Source organism: Amaranthus tricolor, chromosome 6 (assembly GCF_026212465.1).
Source record: "Amaranthus tricolor cultivar Red isolate AtriRed21 chromosome 6, ASM2621246v1, whole genome shotgun sequence".
Taxonomy (NCBI): Eukaryota; Viridiplantae; Streptophyta; class Magnoliopsida; order Caryophyllales; family Amaranthaceae; genus Amaranthus; species Amaranthus tricolor.
The window spans coordinates 23,550,028-23,572,009 of record NC_080052.1 but is presented as its reverse complement, the minus strand read 5'-3'; the positions used below and the strand labels follow the sequence as shown (position 1 = coordinate 23,572,009).

Genomic DNA, 21,982 nt, shown 5'->3' with positions numbered 1-21,982 from the left:
TGGGTTTTGCTTAGAAAGATGTTGGGGTTGAAATGGTTTGAAATTGAAGTGAGGGAAAGGAAAATGAGTAGGAGACTGGGAGCTGTTTATATTCTAATTGTTGAGTGAATAAATGTTGGATGATAAATTGATAAGCAATGAGGAAAATGGGAAGTTTTGGAGGTATTAATAAGGGTGGGTTCAAAACTACTAATTGTTGAACTTCTCCATTGGGAAGGATGCTAATGCCAATAAGAGGTGATGCTACATTGCTTTTTTAAGTGGGTGATAATAGCTGTAAGATTGAGAGGGTGGTTTGACAGGCATGACAGCTCTTTTTCTTTTTTTTTTTATCTTTTAATATACTTCCTCCGTTTTATAGATATTTACTACTATGAGTGTCATATATTGTGTGGAAAAATATCACGATCAGTAGCAAGTATTATGGAACGAAAGAAATATATAATATAATACTAATATATGTTCTGTTCAATACACGGATGTGTAAGTTTGTTAATTTATATGAAATTTTTTTATTGATTATTTCATAACAAAATTTTACTAACTTAAAAGATTATTAGTAAAATTAATCTATTTTTACTGATGAAAAGTAATTTTTACTAATGAATGTTTTTCTTTACTAAGTAAACTGATTTTTCTAAGTAAATATATTAATTTATGATTAATTAAACAAAGGCTAAATTAGTGTTCAAACATTACATCTAACTCCTCATATGAAATGAACATATTGTATAACCATGCATACACAAATACTTTATTCATGACATGCTACAATAAATATCCTTGATCATAATTATCATTGTAAAATTACTTAGATAAGGTTTTGGTTATCATTTTGTACATATTGAAGTTAGCAAATAATTAAGTAGATGAATATTTTAATGTTATTTTAAAATATTAATTAATACATTATTTAAGAGTTTCCAAATTTAAGGTTATTTTAGTTGATATTTATTTTTAATTCTAACTTTTTTTATGGTAAATAAGGTACTCCATAATTAATATTTTAGACATTTGAATTAACTAAAGTCAAAGTTACCAAAATTAACTTTTTCCTTAGAGAGAAGTATAATTAAAAAATCAAAATTTCTAAAATTAACTTTTTTCTTACTATATTATTATTTATATTATCTAAGAAATTAAATTTAATTAAAAACTAAAATGTTCCATATTCAATTACCTGAATACATGGTTGCTGATAGTATAATTGTGTTATTTGACATTCTAATTGTTGGCCATTTATTGTCTTTGTTATTTTTCTAAATACATATACTGTTATGAATGCAAATAAAATAATTTTTTACCCTTTATATAATTAATATATTATATAAATTAGGAAAGCTAATATTAAATTCAATTAAAAAGTTAATATAATATACATTTGATAGAGTTTTTATTTTGGAAAGTTTTTTTAGGCGGGAAAAACTCTCTTGTAGCAATAACACATGTCATATTCTTTTATTGTATTAATTTATAGTATGATATGATGATATAATATGATTATTATAATAAATAAACTAGTTTACACATGTAGCACACACGAATTACCCCCTAGTAAATTTTTATTGAAAATGTTTTAAATTTTATTTATAATTTATACGGAGTATTTTTTTTTCATTTTGGTATTTATGTTTAGAATATTTTATACAAGAATATAGAGGAATATAAATATAATTTCTCATGTATATTGAGTAGTTAAAATATTAAAATATATAAATATGAGATTTAATTATATTCATCACAATATATAGTTTTTTAATATATATTTTTTAAAAAATTTTGTGGAATATATTTATAAATATTAAGACTCGATTTATACTAGAAAACTACGAAAAAAAACAAATATAACAAACAAAATATAATAGGAGTACAATTTTAAATGTTGAAAGTATATATATACTATGCTTCCAATTTACTTAAAAAAATTAAGTAAACACATAGTGAAACCATAAAATAGAAAGAAATCAATAAGTTTAGACCTTCTCTATCATAATTTATCAAAATCCTAATATATAGAAATTAAAAATTTTGAATAGTTGTTAATATTACATTCAATTGTACCTAATATATTCAAAATTTTTAATTTCTATATATTTTCAAAATAAAGTAAGACTTTTATTATGCCTTATATATTTAAGTATCTAAATTTACCTGTCAATCTTATTTTCTTCATCTTAATTAATTTTATTTGTTAATATTAAAACTATGATCAATTTTTAGTTAAAGGTAGGACAGTTATTATTCTCATTTATTGGGATTTTTTATATCTCAAATCGTGAGTTTGAAATCATGATTTTATTTTATCATTTGTGTTTGCTTTTTTCTTTTTCTATGATATTTGAAATTAATTGCTTTTGGGTGGTTTCAATCTTAGTTGATTAATTAATAATTAATTAAGTGTTTATATTCTTTTAATTTTGTGTAATAATTGTTGGACAAGTATCTAAAATTATAGAACTGTTTATTAGAGTCTAAGTTTAGGTATAATTTAATATTTAGTTGTTGGTGCTTTTGGTATTTTAGCTTAAAGATTGTAACCAAATTATTATACTGAAATAAGCAATTAATTAAGATTTTTACATAGCTATTTCTCCATCCCATTTAATTTACTCCACTTTTTATTTTAGTTTGTCACAATAAATTCATTTCATTTTTATTTTTGAATATAATTTTACTATTTTTATTTTATATATTTCTTCTCTTATTTCTAAATACCTCACTACTTTAATTCATTACACTCAATCCTTTAAATTTCATAATAAAATAAAATTAGACAAAATGCTTGGGACGAACCACTATAGTCTATAAGTATACTTAATTTATTAAACTCTTTAATTTTCGTAATAAAATAAAATTAGACAAAATAATTAGAACAAACCACTATAGTAAGTGTACTTGTGAATTGTGATAATCAAACAAAGTAATCAACATTACAATACACCTTGAAGTTTAAAATGTCGCACTTTGTCAAAAGTGATAGATACAAAATGACCCTTTTTACTGCTTGCTTTACACATGGGTGGGTTGCCAATTGCCATGCTGCTCTTTTTCTCTCTAATTATTTTGTTTGTGCTTCTGAGATAGTTGCATGTTTTTTTTATTTCATAATGCTCGCTACATATTAATACTAATAATATTATTTATTTTTAATTATATTTTAGTAATTTTAGCTTATATATAAAAAATAATATAATTATTTGAAATTTTGTTTTATTCTTCTTAAAACTTAATTTTTTAATGTAAATTTTATAATATTTTATTTAGTCAAAATAAAAATATTTAATATCAAATATATATTCAATTACGTGCAAAAAGAAAAGTAGTAAATATGGATAACGGAGGAAATAATACTTTTTCCATTATGAAACATTTGTTAGATTATAAATATTTAATTGTTGATATTATTCATTAGTAAAATTTATTTTACTTCATAATTCAACTAGTTTGTAAAAATATAGTAGTGAGATTTTGTTTAAATCGTTTAATGCATATTTTCAGAATTTAATTTTTATAATATTTAGTTATGTATAATTAATTGTGAATGATCAAACTAATGCATTAAATGTTATAAAAAGTTAAATATAATAAGTATAATAAAACTTAAAAATGTATATTATTAGGAGAAATGTCTCTATTAATAGGAATATGATAGGAAAAAGGGGAGAGGAATACACCACTATAATGTACAAATATACAATCTTTAGCTTAACTTTTATTTATCTTGAGGAATTAAAGTTCCCAATTTTCATGCTCCCACACCAAGTAAAGCTACTTTTTCTGACCACTGTAATTCACCATCATCTATTAGCTTATTGAATCATCTTTTTTTAATGGTTGCAAGTGTTAGATCATTGGAGAATTTATACTTTAATTTGTTAATATACCTCTTTACTTGTACTCTTGAAAAATAGTCTAAAATACAAATATGTGACAATCAAGAAAAGTGCGTAAACAAACTATAATAAATTTAATTTTTTGTGATATTAAATTTAGTGGCAGTATAAAAATGTCATTGATTTATATTTTTATTGTAATAATTGTTGATTTTTATTTTAAATTTCACTATAATATGATTTAGTGACATTTTATTTGGTGTTTAGTGGCATATGTAATTGTTACTATAGTTTATAGTGACATTTATGAGAAATGTCACTAGATCATATGTCGTAAAAAGTTTTAGTATGATTTTTTATTATGTTGCTAAAAGGTCTAATAAATGTCACTAAATCAACTATATATACTATTAGAAATTTAAAGTAATGACATTTTAATTAAAAGTCGTTAAATATATCCCACTTATGTTTTAGTGACATGAAATAAAAAAGTAGAGTATATTTTATATGAAAGTGAGAGAAATGCGTAGATGAGATAAAAATGTAAGATAAATAAATGAGTGGATGAGTTTTATAAAAAGAACATGAGTCATGACTGAAACTAAAATTGTGTGAAATTCAACCAGATGTATTACAACAATAAAATTAATTCTTTGGTAGGGAGGAATTAAATACCTTAAAAAGTTTACATTTAAATGAACTTCTTTTCTATTATGTGTAGAAGTGTTTATTTTTTTATATTTTAAATGATGATTTTAACAATTGAAATATTTTTCAAGGTGAAAATTAAAATTTTCAATGGTTAAAATACATTTATTTTGTGAAAAAGGGAAGGCTTTTTTTCAATGGGTGAAGCTAGCTATGATGGCCAAGGTGGTCTTAGTCTCTTTAAACTATGGATAGTTGATAGCGACTAATTAATAAATGATTAGATTAATAAATTTTGTTTGGTTAAAGTTTTAAAATTTTCACTTCTTCCTTTATTTTGATTTTTCAATCAAATAATGGAAATAATTAGAACAAATTCTATAGATATATATTAAAATTATTTGTTTGATAAATTATATATATAATATATACATCAATATATTCATTATTTGTATTGTAGTTACACCAAACGGAGCCTTAGGGCTAATTATATACTCCATATGATCTCTTATTGCTACTACAACATGATGTAACTAAATTTATGTGCTTATTGCATGCTAGGGATCATTTTGTTTGACAAATAATGGTAAATGTCATATGATTGTGTCACCTTAATACCATTTAGACATGCATTGATATGACTTATGAGTAAGGTCTAAGTTTGGTTTTTGGTTTATTTAGTTTTAATACAAAATCAAATCCAAATTATATTTAATATTTCATTTTTCTATCTAAATCAATATTAAAATTTTAGTAGACCAAATCAAATTACACTATAAAAAAGCAAACCAAACCATAAAATCAAATTAGTTAACCAAATATTTAAAAATTATACTCCCTTCATCTCTAAAAGTTCGTCCATTAAAAACAGAAAAACTTAAATAATATGTTTTTTCATGGTTATATATACATTAGAATATATTCATATAAGATTTTGTTAGATATTTTTCGATGTGTAAAATTTTAATATACACTTTTTATTATTCTTTATGAAACAATTCTTAAGATATTGACATTTGAATTACACTTTAAAACTGTCCAAATGAAAATAGGATAAATTTTCAAAAACGGAGGGAGTAACGATAATCATAAAGTGTTCATTTTTTATTTTCAAGTGACTAGTCACAATATTAAAGTAATCAATCAGAGAAATTGACTAATTGTATGAGTCTGTCTCACGGTGATCACACGCTCTCGTACAAGACTTGTTGAAGATTAATTACTACTTTTATTTTAAATAGAATTATACTCCCTCTATCCCTACGAGAATGCACCAAAATTATTTTGGGTGAAATTTAATGGAAAGTGAAATTGGGCTGGAGAATGAGACAAAAAACAAGTAGAGGGTAGAAATGAGTGGATAAGATGAAGAGAGAAAATAAGTTCGGTGATGAGATTTAAAGAAAGGAAGTGGAGCTTTTGCCGAAAAAGAAAATGATACAAAATAAATGGAATAAATTAAAATGAAAAGAGATATAAATTAAGAGGGACAGAGGGAATACATACAAGTGCTAAAACGTGAACTACTAATTAAATTTGTTTGAATTATATCGAAATAACTATGAATTATGATAATTTAGGCAAAATATGATATAAAAGCCCACTTTATAAAAAGTTGTATTGGGCCAACGCCTTGTTAAATTACCATAATTTTATATCACATAACAGCTGATTTAATCAGTTGATTCAATCAATTGACTTAATAACTGATAAAAAAATCAATTTTACGAGCTTAACAAAAAATTCAACAACCAATCATGTTACACTTCCTTAAGCTAATCATCTCCCTATGACTATTAAATTTTACAAAATGATGTAATTAACTTAAGATATGTTTTATGAAGTACTCCTTCGGTCTTTTTAGATTGCAACAAATAAACTTTATGCAAAAATTAAGAAATAATAACTCCATTTAAATTGTGTGAATGATATCAATAGAAAGTTAATATGTTGATGAAAATAAAAATAATAATGAAAATATTTTCATAAAAAAAAATTATAGCGAAACAAAAATAAAAAAGCGGCAAAGTCATATTAACACGTAAAATTCTTACTCTAAAAGGAGATACATAAACAATGATGAAATGTATGACTATTTATGTGTAATCTGTGTGACATATAATTTTACTACATCAAGATCAACTTTTTGTAATATAAAATTTAGTGACATTTAAAAAATGTTATTGATTTATGTTTTTAGTGTAATAATTGTTCGTTTTTATTTTAAGTACCACTATAAAATATTTAGTGATACTTCATTTGGCTTTTAGCGACATATGTAATTATTACTATAGTTTATAGTGACATTTATAAGAAATGTCACTTGATCTTATATCACAAAAAATTTTAGTATAATTTTTTACTATGTTGCTAAAATGTCTTATAAATATCACTAAATTTTTTATATACTATTAGAAATTTAATGTAATGACATTTGAATTACATATCACTAGATATATCCCACTAAAAATATAATAATGTTGTAGTGTTTGCCCTATTTTCTATTCACAAATTATTGAATAAAATAATTACACTGAGAGACACATCTTATATATGAGTTAAATACTCTATTACATACATATTTATGGAAATATCAAATATAGACTTCATATATAAATCGTTTTACCGAAAAATTATTCTTTTTTATTTTAAACTCGCAAATATTTAATCGTTAGAGTTCATCGCATTTGACTTATTAAGCCAGTTTGGTGCAGATGACAATTCAGAATTGGCACCAATACAACAAAATTACTAAAATTTTCTATTTAGTTTGGTCTTATCAATTTTATTTTATTTTTATTTTTACTATAATTTATATTTTTAATTTTTAATTATACATTTAATTTCCCTTTTCATTCATCTATATATTTTTTCCACCTTCATAAAATAATAATTATTTATTTTTCATGATTTTAAGACAAATTTAATGGATAAAGGATATTACTCTATTATGTATAATTGTATATGTTTCCATAATTAATAATCCGCACGAAGCATCCTTGTAGTTTCTTCAACAACCAAGATTTGGATTAGCTACCTAACCATAGCTTTTGTCTCCATTCCCACACGTGTGCCAATTAATTTGAATTTCCACTTTAATTATATATACTAATACAGTAATACTAATATACACACACTCCATTTGCCTTAGTTCAGTAAGTCAATAGTTAAGTTTGAGCTTTCTTGCTTGCTAAGTTTGTATCCCTTCATCTCTTCTTGTCTCTTCTTTCCCAATAGCTAAGTCATCTTGTAATTCCTTTAATATTATTTTCAAGGAATAACCTAATCAAATCTTAAGTTGATCGTTAAAGTCTCAAAATATGTTATATTTTTTAACACGCCTCCTCACATGAAAGCCCTTTGGACTAAAAGTGTGGATATAACACAAATTTTCCTCATCAATGGCGCTAAATATTCCAATTTAATTGAGGTGTGGTTGAGATTCGAACCCATGACTTCTTGTCACACTTGTTTCTGATAACATGTTAAGGAACCAACTCAACCAAAAATTTAAGTTGATGGTTAAGACCCCAAGATATGTTATATATGCTCTAAGACGCCCCCTCACACGAGAGTCCATTGGGCTAGAAGTGTGGATGCGCACAGACTATGAACATTCCACTTTAAATGAGGGATGGTTGAGATTCGAACCTGGAACACCCCATAGTTAGGTCCAATTTTAAAAAGAATTTTTATGAAAAAACATAAACTAAAACTTAATCATGGGAGACCGTCACATCTATTTCTGATAAGAAATAAATGTAAGACTAAACAACTATAAAATAAATTATACAATTTAAGTACTAAACAATTCTTACAACTGAAATTAAAATTTAAACTGAGATATGACTGTAATAAAATTATGTTTCTAGGTGATCCTCACCCCACGATTCCCACGTCATACATAACCTGCAAAAAAAAATGCAAGAAAGACAAGGGAAAAACTCCCAAAATCAGAAAATTGAATAATTTCAACTCCATCCCGTCAAACAGTTAGGTTTGAAAGGAATAATTTTAGAAAATAAAATATAATCAAAATTATTAATAATAATATTAGAAAATAACATATAGTTGGTTGAAAATCAATTTCTGCAAACTATATAAATTCACGCAAATCAATTAATTAATTTGATAGTTAATAATGACAATACATATATCCAACTATTAATTTGAGGGAACGAGAATGTCAGTAGGTCGAGACTTTACCCATATACCTTCTTCATCAAGAGGCCGTCACCCTAAATAATTCAAGGTCAGCAGAGTAGTCTCAGATAACCCTTGTGTGCACACCCCTTCTACTTGGATCACAACAAATAGAAGAAAGACCAAACATCGTATCAAGTAGTAGAAATAATAAACTGTCGGTAGCTATACTAACCAAACAGGGCAACCTGTTCACCACCCTTATACTTGGATCACAACAAATAAAGAGCTTTATTTACCTCGTATTACACTTTACGTGATTTAATATATTTTAATAATTAGTCGCAAACACACAAACATATAATCAAACATATATTATTTATTTTATTTTATGATCATAAATTTTTCCAACAAATATATCTCTCAAATTGTAATCTCATTTGTCAAATCACCATTTAAAATCAATTGGTGCCAATGCGAATTAATATCATAAATAATTCTCTTTAGAATCAAATCGCATCTATTTTTGTTATCAAAATAATAATATAAACTTTCATCAAAATAATACTATAAATTAAACATGTAACAAAATAGTATTAAATATAATTTGAGAATTAAAAATATAATTATAATATCATACAAAAACACACATCCCAATTAAAACACATTAATTATCACTTAGCACATAATACTAACGGGGTAATTCTAATTGGATGGACATTGAGAATTATCTTGTGAAACGAGCCTAGAATATAAATGTACGCTCCTATCAAACTTCCTTTACGAACTTGACGTTTGAAGTGTAATTATTATTTGTAATTTATGGATAGAAAATGTCTAAAGATTGAAAAATATTATTATGTGAAAAAGAAACCGATAACAATAGATGTAAAAAAGACATATGGTTCATTTGAGAAAAAGAATAAGAAGGAGAAGAAACAACATTAAAAAGAATGAATGTGTTAAACTATGAAATGGTTAAATTTATAGTTGTAAGATGTGGTATTAAATAGAATTAGATGTGAAGAGTTGGAAGAAGTGGAGGATAAGGAACTTATTTTGAGATAGTGGGTGAAGGAAATTTTTGAAATTTTTAGAGTAATTAACCGTTAATATGGTTTTTCAAATTCAATTAATGTTTTCAGCTCGTCTTATATAAGACCGTTTCACCGTGAGACAGATTCATACAATTAACCCATTTCTTTAATTGGTTACTTTAATATCGTAAATGATCGTTTTAAGTTTATAAATAATCACTCCAAGACTATAAAAAGTGAATATTTTAAGATTATAATTGATCATTTTAACGTTATAAATGATTACTTTAAGACAAAAAGTATATTTGGGCTAGCCCAATAGAGATGGTTTCACCGTGAGACCGTCTCATTTAAGAATTAGTGGATTTTTTTTATTAAAACAAAATTTCAATTTCAAATTTTTTATTTTTTACTGTTTTTAATATATTTTATTAATTTTGTTTTCTTTAAAATACTGGATATTACAAAACCCATCACCTCTTGTCACGTTGGTTTCTGATACCATGTGAATAAACCAACTCAACCAAAAGCTTAAGTTGATGGTTAAAGCTCTAAGATATATTATATACTCTAACAATTTTGAGAATTGAGTCCTATTTCACTTAGAGAGTAAAATAAAACTCATTGATAGTTTTTCAAAAATTAGGAGTAAATTTCTATGAGTTTTGTACTGTATCTACCCAATTAAGGTGGATATAGGTATAAATTTGAAATCTCATTGATAGTTTTAAAAAATTAGGAGTAAAATGATAGAGTTGTAACTTGTAAGGATGACAGACGAGTAAAAGTATACGAGTTTCGTACAATATCCCTCTAATTGGGACATATATAGATATATATTTGATTGATAGTAAATGGATACAAATATGAAAAGTCATAATTGTCATGGACAGTAGATATATGTTGAGTATGCGGTCTTACTCGCTTCATATCCACCCCCTAAATCTAGAAGAGTAGAAGATAGTATTACTTTATATCAATTTTATTCATTTTTGAGTTAAGGATGTTAATTTTATTTTATTACATGATATGTTTTTAATAAAATTTAAGTAAATAATTAAATTTGTTAAAAATTACGATATAACATAGGGGAAATTTCAAAAAATAAACTAACCTTTGATCGATCCGCTGAAAATAAAGCTAATTATTGGTTTTTTAAATAAATCCACATATTCGATATAATTATTGAAAATAAACTCAACTTTTATTTATTTCTAATTCTTGACTTACAAAGAAATTTTGAAGATTGTTATAAAAAATAGATCGGTTTATTTTTAGCAAATATAGTTAGTAGGTGGGTTTATTTAAAAATAAATAATAAATAGATTTATTTTTAACGGAACAAACGTAAGTTGATTTATTATTTGAAATTTACCCTATTATTATAATAAGATTTATAACAACGTTTTGCTTGACATTATAAAAAGCAGTAAAAACGGTAAAAGGGGCGTTCCGAGAATCGAACTCGGGACCTCTCGCACCCAAAGCGAGAATCATACCACTAGACCAAACGCCCAACCTGATATTGTACTCTTAAATTAAATATTATTAAACAAATATTGTATTCAGCTTCCTAAAACCCTAATTCATTACTTAACCTCGCCTGCAAAAACCCTAAAATTTAGAATTTAGAAGTGAGAAATTTCAGAAACCCAATAAACATCCATTCCTCCTTGGCCCTTGCTGAATCCGATTCGAAAAAAAAAGGGAATGGTTTGGTTTCAATGTGAAGATTGTGGGGAGAATCTGAAAAAGCCTAAGCTTCCTAACCATTTCCGCATTTGTTCTGCTTTTAAAGTCTCTCTCTTTTTTCCTTCCTTTTTTTTTTATTGATATTTTTCAATTATATTTTGTTTGTAATTAGTTTTTCGTTTCTGAATTTTGAAAACAGTTATCTTGCATAGATTGTGGAGAAATATTCGATCAGCAACGTGTTCAAGCTCATACTCAATGTATTACTGAAGCTGTAAGTTCTTTCGTTTAATTTGTAATTTTTATTTTTAGATTTTTGGGTGACTTATGTTTGTTTTCTTAGCTGGGTTTAATTCTATTTTATTGATTTTTTGTGGGTATCAGTGTATTTTTTATTCAAAAGAGTAAACATGAAACGAAATGGTAGATTGTTTTCATTGAGGTGTATAAGTAGCTAGGATTGAATTTTTCATTGGTTCTTTTTCTGTGATCTAATACTTTCTTTTATGGGTGTTATCTAAAATTTACTTTTTTTTTGAAATGTCTTGTCTTGTTGGATGTTTGAAATTTGAATGGTTGGTTTGGTTGTTGGTACTAAATGCCAATAATGGAAATAATTAGTATAGTTTAAATTTGGTGAGTGTAATGAAGCTTTGATCACGTCAATGCTTTTTCTCACCATTTTCCATTACCACCTATTACCTTTTACCATCTCTTCATATGTTAATGCATTTAAATGAATTTTATGATGAAATTGAGATGATTGGAGTAGAAAAGGCATTACCTTTAAACATGACAAGAGATTTTTCTCCGAAAATTACCTTAATCCAATAACCAAACAGGATTGTTTGACATCACTTGCACTCTCATTGCAATTGATGCAAATTATTGTACTGTTTTCCGCTCTTAGTAGATTTGGTATGTTTGTTTTGAGTAATTGGTGTGGTAGGAAGTGATAAAGAATTGTTTTTTGTATGTTTTTGATCTGAAGTGCCCTCATGTTTGCGAAGTGAATTTGTACTTGACTTGAAATGCCTATACACCAAGAAGCATGCTCACTCGACCACATGAATGATCAATTGATCATTGTGCTTTTCAGGAAAAGTATGGCCCAAAGGGTCAAGCAAAAGCTTCTATGCCTGCAAAGCCTAGCAAGGATAAGTCAAAGCCAGATGTTGATATAAACGTTGGATTATCTCAACGGCCGCCTTGGTTTTGCAGGTGCATATTTTATTATCTCAATTTTAGCTAGATCCTCAGTTCAACTTTGTGCTTTAACCATGATTCTTCGTCTTATCATATATCTTTTTTTAATAATTTGGTCTTTCTTCATAATAGAAATGTATTTGAATTACTAGATTTCCTCATAAAAAGATACATGTATGAATTTAATGTTCAAATCTTTCACTTGTTTTTGTTTTTACATTACAATGCCACTATAGTGTTTATTGTTTGAGGTATAACATTATCAAATAGGTCGGCCATGGGTGGAGTTCGATACCTCTATTGCTTCCTGTCTAAATTTTGCTGCTATATGACCCATTCTCGTCCCATCCTCAAGGTGGGTACAATTTCTCATCCCTGTTATAGTGCAAAAACAAGCACACTTTTTTTGTCTTATCGTAGTGACCAAGTCACAAAAGTTTTAAAAATCTACCATTGTTGGACCGACTCTTGATCTTGGTTCTCCACTTGCACCAACCGACTTCAATGATACGCGACAAGATTTTTTGCACCCTAGTTAGTTTTATGTTGAATTCATAGGAAGTACCCATATTATCAACCACAATTTAGCTTTCTGTTAGCCATCAAATATCTCGTGTGGTTTGAATACACAGTGACTCTCATTCCAAGCAAGTAGGAACAAAACTTTTCAAGAGCAAATACCACCCTGAGAATCAACTTCTCTGTCATGAAGTAGGACATTTGGTCTTCATTCAAAGTCATGGAAGCATAGTATATGTTTATATGACATGAAAACTCTTCCATCTTTTTTTCCCGAAGACTGCACATAGGACATGACAACCCTACGTAGGTGGGTAATCAGTTACTTGTTTTCGTTTGACATTCCCTTTTCTCTGTTTTGGAATTCGTCAATTTAAGAACTTTTTTGGCATGATTTTGCAAATCTGTTCATTTGTGATTATCTAACTCGTGTTTACTTTTAATGTGTAGTATTTGCAACACCAAAGCCACGAGTCAACAGACTTTGCTTTTGCATGCTGATGGGAAGAAGCATAGAGCAAAGGCCAGAGCCTATGCTGCAAAACAACAGCCTAATCAACCTGAGGAAACAGCTGTAATTAATGCAGAAAATAGTCCAAAGAATGAAGTTCCAGGGGATAGTACTGGTGAGGACGACAGAAAGAATGGTCCTTCTGGGTCCACAGAGCAAGATAAGTCTTCGTTAGAAAATGGAACTGTTTCCATGAAAAAGAGAAAATGTGATATGTCTAATGAAACTAATAAGAGGGCAAATGGAGTGGTGAATAATGATAGTACTCAGGAAGAAGCGGAGGAAACACCTAAGAAGTCTAAGAAGGCCAGGCAGGAAAAAGAGGTGAAAGCTTCAGAAAGCAAGAAAGCCAAATATGAAGACGAGAAAGAATCTGATGGAGGGAAATCTGACACCAAAAATGAAAGTTCTGAACAAAGAATTAAGTTGAAGAAACGAATTACTTCGGTTTTGAAATCTGTGAGTATCTGAGCTCTGGACATACTCTCTATTTGAATGATTAAATCCGTCCGTTTGCATGCTTTTCCTGGTTCATTAAACACTTTATTCTCTAATGAGCTATTTAAACTGTTGTTTGTGGTCTGAATAGTGAATTCATTTATTGGAGTGGGTAAGAAAAGATGTGAAGGGGAGGGTAGACAAGAATCGTTTTCTACAAGGGCAAAAAGCTCGTTGTTTAGAAAAGTCGTCTTTCTTGTAAACAATGTCTCCCTACATGTGCGAGTCCCTTTGCATACGTTTGAAGATACCCTTGGCATACTTTAAACAGAACATAAGTGTTGTTACTACTTACTACCAAATACTTGTTCCATTTTAGCATTTTTGGCGATCCATGTATGAGATGGCGATGAGAACAATGTTATAGAGTGTATCATGCCTTAGGTGAAAAGCGTATCAATTGGTTGTAATATCAGTTTTGAGGGTGTAAAATCTTTAACAGGCTTGAAAATAAACTAACTTGAGTGTGGTCTTAGGTAAAGTGTAAAAGAACGTACAGGAACTTATGTATTCTTCTATCATTCTAGACTCATCCACTCAGTTCATGCGTCACTTTCCAAATAAAGTATTCTTATCACCAATTGCATCAAGTTTTAGGTCCGACCAGTGTCACATGATTCGCTAATCTCCTCACAACTCGCGAATCGAAAAAAAAGAATCATGGTCGAATTTGGGCTATGCTTGGGCAATTTTGAGCGAATTGCGAATTCAAAAAGCGAATTATCTAGTGAATTATGACTGGGTCAGACAATTGTTGATAGTCTGTGTTAATAGATTTTGTTGTCTGCTTGTTGCTTTATAAAGAGCCTTTAGTGCTGGTGACATGAATATGATGTGTGGACTGCAATTTCCCATGTTCTGGTAACAGACTCCAGAAGAAGCTCTCAAGATGAAGAAATTACAAAAACTGGTTTTTAAGAGTCTCGAGGAGTCCGGCATTGCAGTGAACAAAAACGAGTTCAAAACTACTTTCGAGCAAAAGGTGAGATCTTATGATCGGTCAACAACTGCTTATTGCATAGATCGAAGATCTGTCATCTGTATACAAATCTTATAGTTTCTGTAATGCAGGTGAAATCTAGTTCGAAATTTGTCGTAGATGGTAAGTACGTAAAGCTGGCAGTTTAGCATTTGATGCTAAGGACTTGAGCAATATGTATATGAGACTATATAATAGAAATTCAGAACCCTCCATGATTGCCTTGGCAAGATGAGTATTAATTCTTTCAATGATTCAAGAATTGTTTTACGAAGAGATTATCCCGGTAAATTCGTACTGAGAAATCAAATTTTGTAGTGTTTACTAGTAAGATTTATCATGTTTGATCATTCTTCTGTATTAGTGATTGTGCTGAACATACAGAATTATTGAAGTTGAGATTTAGTTATCATTTGGGTATGTCTTGATGTTTGTTTATCCCATTCTACTTGTCGAATTCTTTGTCGTTAATCTGTAATCATTCGGCAAGATCAAGCAAAAGCAGTTAAGTTGGTACAAACACTATAAACGGGCTAAGGGTTACATATCCTTGTTAAAAGGGTGACATAAATTGTTACAGGGGATATACGTGTTTTTTAAATCAAAAATGTTAAAAATTTGTTACCTTGAAGCTGAATATGTGTCGTTGATATTTTCCAATTCATTTTCTATGGCTGAATATTAAATCAACACTTCTCCATTTTTATCAACAATTCTCAATTTTTAACTAGCAACATCTAGTAAACATATTTACTTCCCTTCACCTATCTCTTCCATCTCCCAATTTTTATCTAGCAAGTCTTGTATGAGACTGTCTCACGGTGAGACGGGCCCATACAAGCAGTCCAAATCCTTTATGTTAAAAAAAATTAAAGTTAGTTAAACTTCAATGGCAATTAACTGCCGTAACTTACTCAAAATTGTTCTTTTTATTATTAAATTGTTTTACAATGTGGCAATCTTAATAAAGAATATGTCTAATCTTAAAAGCCATCTTTTATGAATGAAAAATTGAGTAGGGACACCTGCCAAATAAGAACAAGTTTGAAGGTTTATAACATATAAGATCAGAATTGTTTGATACACACTTGATCATATAAGTAATACAATCTCTCTTCCAGTTTTAAAAAATGTACCCCAATTCCACCAATTTATTCAACTGTGTAGATCCATGTCCAACAGGATCATCAACTATCTCGAATCGACTCGACAGACAGCTATTCACAGCATAGTACAAATGCCTAATGCTATTATTGTCTTTGCTTCAACACTCGAATGTTCGGCCAATGTGAACCGAATGTATACATCTATATTCTGTCACCACTTCTTTTAAAGGCTTCTATGTGATGTATGTGTATTTACATTGTTGATTATGAGAATCTAAATAATCGAACTAGAAGAATTATTAATACCACAATGGAGCAACCCAAAGCCTGCAATAAAACCAATATTATCAAATTGAGAACGGTTTAATATAAGAGGGTTTCAACGAAAGGAGATAACGTACCGCTATTGCTGAAGCAGCAAGCCCAGCTCGCTCTCTTGGGTCTTTACGATAGTAATTACCAAAATATAGGAATGTTGCGTAATACCACATAGGCGGACACAAAATACCTACAAGAAAACTGAGACGAAAGACATTATGAGAACATTTTTGAAGGGATAAAAGCGACTGCCTCCTCATCATACCAACGTAGTATAAGTAGAGGTGCAATGAGGGCAGGGGTGGCTCTGGGCATGTGCGAGGTGCCCAAGCACACAAGTCCCCTTATTACCTATATTTGCTTTAGTTAAAATAAGGCCCAAAATGTCGGAAAAATACTGAATAAGAATGACCTCAAAAAGTTTTGAGTTTTTTTCTTCCTAGCTTGATATGGGTAATACTACAAATTAGAAGTTCAACATAGTAGTAAGAAAGGAGAGAAGTGAACTTACGAAAACCATCCTAATCCACAGCCGAAGCAAGGAAGACGCTTCTCGTAGATGCCAGACTGGTAGTCTTCTACATCTTTAATGAGAGTGTATTTGGTCCTCCCATGTTCTACAACATCTTTTCCTTGCCCTGAAAAAACTCATATATTAATTCTACAATATTTGTTCCCCAAACCCTATTTTTAGTCAAGGATATTGCAATTAAATCACAGTAGTGAAGACGGTATTTAAATGTTTGACCTGAAGAGACCCAGAAGCTCATCAAATGTTTTTACTGAGTAGTCGGCTTTTTTCGACCTTAGGGGATTCAATATTGATACATGTACCAACTGCAAGTCCAAAATCACTTAAGTTGGAGGACCATGACAGCAATCCTTGCTCATGTGAAATTGGTATGATGTTCATGCATTTATGTCAATAATCGGTGATCACATGATCACATCCTAGGGTCTCTCAAACTCTTAAGACCTACAAGCTCATGTTGTGGTGTTTGTATGACCGTATCATAGGGATCTTCCTCTATACAACTTGTACACGAGAACACTAATACTACTTTTCTGTTACATTCCTTGACATCACATAGTGGCGTTAAGCACAGTGAAAAATTATAGTTTCAGCAACGGTCGTGAAATGAATTTTGTGGTCAATGTGGGTGATATTGCAATCAACGTGGCCTATATTTCAGTCGTGGTAAACTCAAAAACCTTTATTATATGGTCGTAATACGGTGATGCGGCCTTAATTTTGCATTATAAAGTTAGGTTTTTTATAAAATAATTACAGGGTAGGCTGATGGAAGGGAAAGACTAGGTGAGACTCGAACCCACAATTGATACAAGGCCCGATTCTCGTGTTAAGTGTTTTTGCACTATGGCGCTAAGTCTTTTTCAATGGGGTATCATTAAATCCCTCCTTCATTTCAACCACAAATGAGACTTGATCATAAAGGCATCGTGACAGCAAAAACATCTTTCTCATTCCAAACTTCGCTATCAAAGTATAATAAATTCAAAAGACAGAAGACTTCTTAATTTAAAACCATGCAGAAATAACAATATTGCAAGATAGCCTTTTTTTGGTGTAGTTAAGACAGAAATCTCACATCCAAAATGGTAGAGTTGTTATTTATTATAGCCAACTTTACTACCTATTCAAGCATATCTTCAACGGATGACTTGGAATAAACTCATCCAGAAATACTGTGTTACCAACCATAACTCATTCCTTTCACACTAGCCCCACACCCTCTTTATTTCACTTGTTAGGCATTCAAGGGATTGATTCATTGAATACCCCACCAAACAAGCTAATGAATAACGAAACGGATGTACAAAGTGTATGACAAACAAGGAGATAAATACAGCATACAGCATAATGGTTATTAGCATTCAATCATGCTTCTATCATAATCAGTTTTCGAATACTAGAACTTCTACGAAGACTAAAACTAACACCCCGTTTGGTAACCGGTACTAAATGGTGGGAATGGTAATAGAATGTTAGTGTAATTTTGGTAAGAATATCTATTGATAAATTTAATGGTCATAATTATTCTCCTTCAACATACTCATTTTCTTCACAAAATTCATTCCAATGCATTGCCACTTAAACATTTGGTATTATGTGGTAATGAAACATTGTGAACAAAAAAAGTTTTATATGATCAAACTTTCATTACCATGGTAATGACATGATACGTGTCATGAAAATTTACACTACAAATCCTTCCCATTACTACCAATTAGTAAGATTAACCAAACGGGCCGTAAGAACATTACACATCACATAATTTAGGGTTCAAATAAGTCAATAGAACATGTAAGTGAGAATAAGGCTAAATGACAGATTGAGGGAAAATTCCATACTCTTGTCCATTACTGAGTGTGATCTGTGAAGCCCAGAAATCTCGAACTTCTGACACTCTCAATGTGCCTCAATCGACCAATCTGTACATTACCAAAACCAAAATGCAATTCATGAATTGTATTTTCGATTGTATTTTGATACATCAAGTGATCACATTCTTACAGTACAAAAACCATTCGTGTTCATAGAGATACACATTCCAAATTTGAACTATCTAATCGAAAGTAAAAACAAGTCCAACTCATGTATTTAGCATACTTGTATGAATCGTGCTACAAGTTGAACCATAATCAATGACCTTGTACTTTACAAATCTAAATACACTCCTATCACATAAAGGCCGGCTAAATAGCTCAATAACTATGATCAACCATTAAAGGGGATTTAACAAAGGAATGGCTACTTGCAACTAATAGTGTCAATCAAAATATTTGCATTCTTTGATAATTCCAAGCTTCCGACTTGTAATGACCAATTGATGATTAATATGATTAAGATTAGATGAACAAAACATCGAATTAGCCCCTTTGACTATGCCAACATTAAATGATCAATCCACAATTTATTTGATGATACAAAAGAGGATTTACAGGACATCTTTTAGCTATTATATTGAATTACTCAAACTGTTAAGTGTTTAAGAAAGGAGGAATCAGCATCACAATCATATAATTCCTATGTCCCATAATCATGTTAATTCAATGAATGATCAAATAACAAACCCAAGAAGTCTAGTGAAAAGAAGGTCACTCTTAGTAAACTATTCTACCCTTCTAGTATGATACTCCTACATGGTAAAACAAACATTTGCAAAAAAAAATCCATTTTCTTCAATAAATGATTTAAATATTGTGGAAAATAAATCTTCACTAACCTTTTATTAGATGGGTATTAATTTTTTTGGTTAGTTGATCATTATTTGTTTTCAATAGCCCATATATCAAATAAAACAACCAATATAAAACAACCACAAAATCAAGAAAACATAAAGAATCACCACAATAACAACATCAAAACCTTCGACTACGTGAACCAATGTATCATTCATTTCCGATGGTTATCCACATGGATTAAGGCTCATATAGATTAATTCATGAAACCCACCTTAATCTTTTGGGATAGTAATCCATATAGATTCACAATATCACAAAGAATCACCAGTTCGTCATAGTCAATAAAACAGCTTAAATCATATTCCAATAATTTTTAGCAAATACCAATACAGCAAACTAACCCTACATGAAAACTACATAATTTAAAAGATTAAACCAAAATAAATTGAAATTAGAAGTGGGTAAAAAGGGAAAAGATGACAAACCTGTTGGAAAATGGAAAAAACTTGTTTGATTTAAATGGGTTTGCTAGAATTTTAGAGAATGAGGAAGGATAAAGAAGAAAAGTGGAGTTAATGAGGGAGCAAGAAAAGGGAAGGAGAAGTCTAAGCAAAGCAAACGGTCGCTGCGCATTAACAACCGGGGTCAGTGACGGAGGCTGTGACTCTTCTACGCTCAACACTTAAATTTTTTTATTTATGTTGACTTTCCATTAATCAAAATGGAATATAATTTGATCCGAATTATATATATATAAATTAAAATCAGACGATTAAGATATTTACTTATACTTAATTATCGAAATTAACTTCATCCTGCCTATTGCATTTGGAATCCGCCTAAACACTTGAATAGAAAGTTTTAAATGAAGTACTTCACTAGTTTTAATTTCCGTACTAATAAATATTAGGATTTGTTTCTTATAAATAAATTAATTTTTTTTTTGATTATTATGAATAATAATTATAGTAAATACATCATCGAGTATTGTTATGAATGTACACTTATGACAAAAAAAAATAAATTATCAATAGTATGTCTAAGTTTTTACACTTTATTAATAGTACTCCTAAGTTTTTTCGGTTATTAATAGTACCCTCGTGTTATTAAGCGTTTTGCAACCGTAGTCTTTTCTAATTTTTTCCGTCCAAAATCGTCCAAGACCGTTATTTTTTCCTTTTTCTTTTATTTTTCAATTTAAAACATTTAAAAATTAAAAGAAAAAGAAAAAAAGCTAACGGTCTTGGACGTTTTTGGACGAAAAAAATTAGAAAAGGTTACGGTTGTAAGACGCTCAATAACACGAGGGTACCATTGAAAAAACTTAGGATACCATTAATAAAGTGTAAAAACTTAAGGGTATCATTGATAATTTTTTATACATACCATAGTGTCATTATCATCATATCTACTATATGACGAAAAATATTTTTGCTTATGGATAATGTAAACAAATATGTATTGAATATTTGATAGGAATAATTATGATTTTTGGTTGGAAAAAACTAATATGAATGCGATATGTATCATTGAGTATGATGTTTTAGTATATTAGTTTATATATGTATATGTATTTGCCAAATATTTTTTTTTTTTGCTAGTTTTGTTGGATTTTGATTTGTGGAACAGGTGAAAATGTTCATTACTAAATAAGTTTTTAAGTATGTTAAAAACTTAAAATCAAAATTATAAATGCTTTGGGTAGCTTTTAAATTACTTTTACCTTTTGAATTTTACCACTTTTACTCTAATAATTGACAACATTCAACAATTCAACAATAAAATTTATCATACTTCCCCACTGGCCACTAACATTGACTAGTGAAACTTAGGTCTATCACATTACATAAGTTTTTCTTAATGTTATCAACTACCTTTTAGTTAACTTTTTTATTTCGAGTTAATATTTATTTATAAAAGTCTTAAAATTTGTAAATCAATCTTTTTTTACGCACAAAAAAAAATACTTTCTATAAAAAAATTATTATTTAAACTTTTGGGAAACATTTTAATGATAAGCAATTTTCATAAACAAACCTGACCCATTAAATTGTCTAACTTTAGATAACTTAAACTTAACCAGATAAAAATAACTGACTTTGAACTCTTTCGATTGGATTGATAGATGTCGTGAGTATTGATACTCTAGGAGTACTTTTAGCCTTTAGGGCTGTTTTGACGGGAAAGTTTTTAAAAAATGATTTATTAGACAATTTTAGTTTATTTAGGTACAATTAGACGGTTGAATGTTTAAATAATCAAATGTTAATGTTTAGTATATAGAT

General features: G+C 29.0%; 2 protein-coding genes and 1 non-coding gene across 3 annotated transcripts; 1 reads left to right on the top strand and 2 right to left on the bottom strand.

The window, feature by feature from the left end:
- Window positions 1–11,105: 11,105 nt before the first annotated feature.
- TRNAP-UGG (transfer RNA proline (anticodon UGG)) lies at window positions 11,106–11,177 on the bottom strand. The gene has a single exon. It is a non-coding gene; the product is annotated as a tRNA-Pro (tRNA).
- A 101-nt stretch (window positions 11,178–11,278) lies between these two features.
- Window positions 11,279–15,486, top strand: LOC130815341 (UBP1-associated proteins 1C). Its single transcript, XM_057681781.1, has 6 exons — window positions 11,279–11,458; window positions 11,553–11,627; window positions 12,453–12,574; window positions 13,529–14,048; window positions 14,956–15,069; window positions 15,159–15,486. Exons 1-6 carry the CDS (start codon window positions 11,372–11,374, stop codon window positions 15,213–15,215), a joined length of 975 nt encoding a protein of 324 aa, XP_057537764.1. The 5' UTR covers window positions 11,279–11,371; the 3' UTR covers window positions 15,216–15,486.
- A 614-nt stretch (window positions 15,487–16,100) lies between these two features.
- LOC130815342 (60S ribosomal protein L18a-like protein) lies at window positions 16,101–20,550 on the bottom strand. Its single transcript, XM_057681782.1, has 5 exons — window positions 20,183–20,550; window positions 18,864–18,944; window positions 17,002–17,128; window positions 16,574–16,691; window positions 16,101–16,499 (listed from the first exon to the last, which is right to left on the bottom strand). Exons 2-5 carry the CDS (start codon window positions 18,871–18,873, stop codon window positions 16,437–16,439), a joined length of 318 nt encoding a protein of 105 aa, XP_057537765.1. The 5' UTR covers window positions 18,874–18,944; window positions 20,183–20,550; the 3' UTR covers window positions 16,101–16,436.
- Window positions 20,551–21,982: the final 1,432 nt, after the last annotated feature.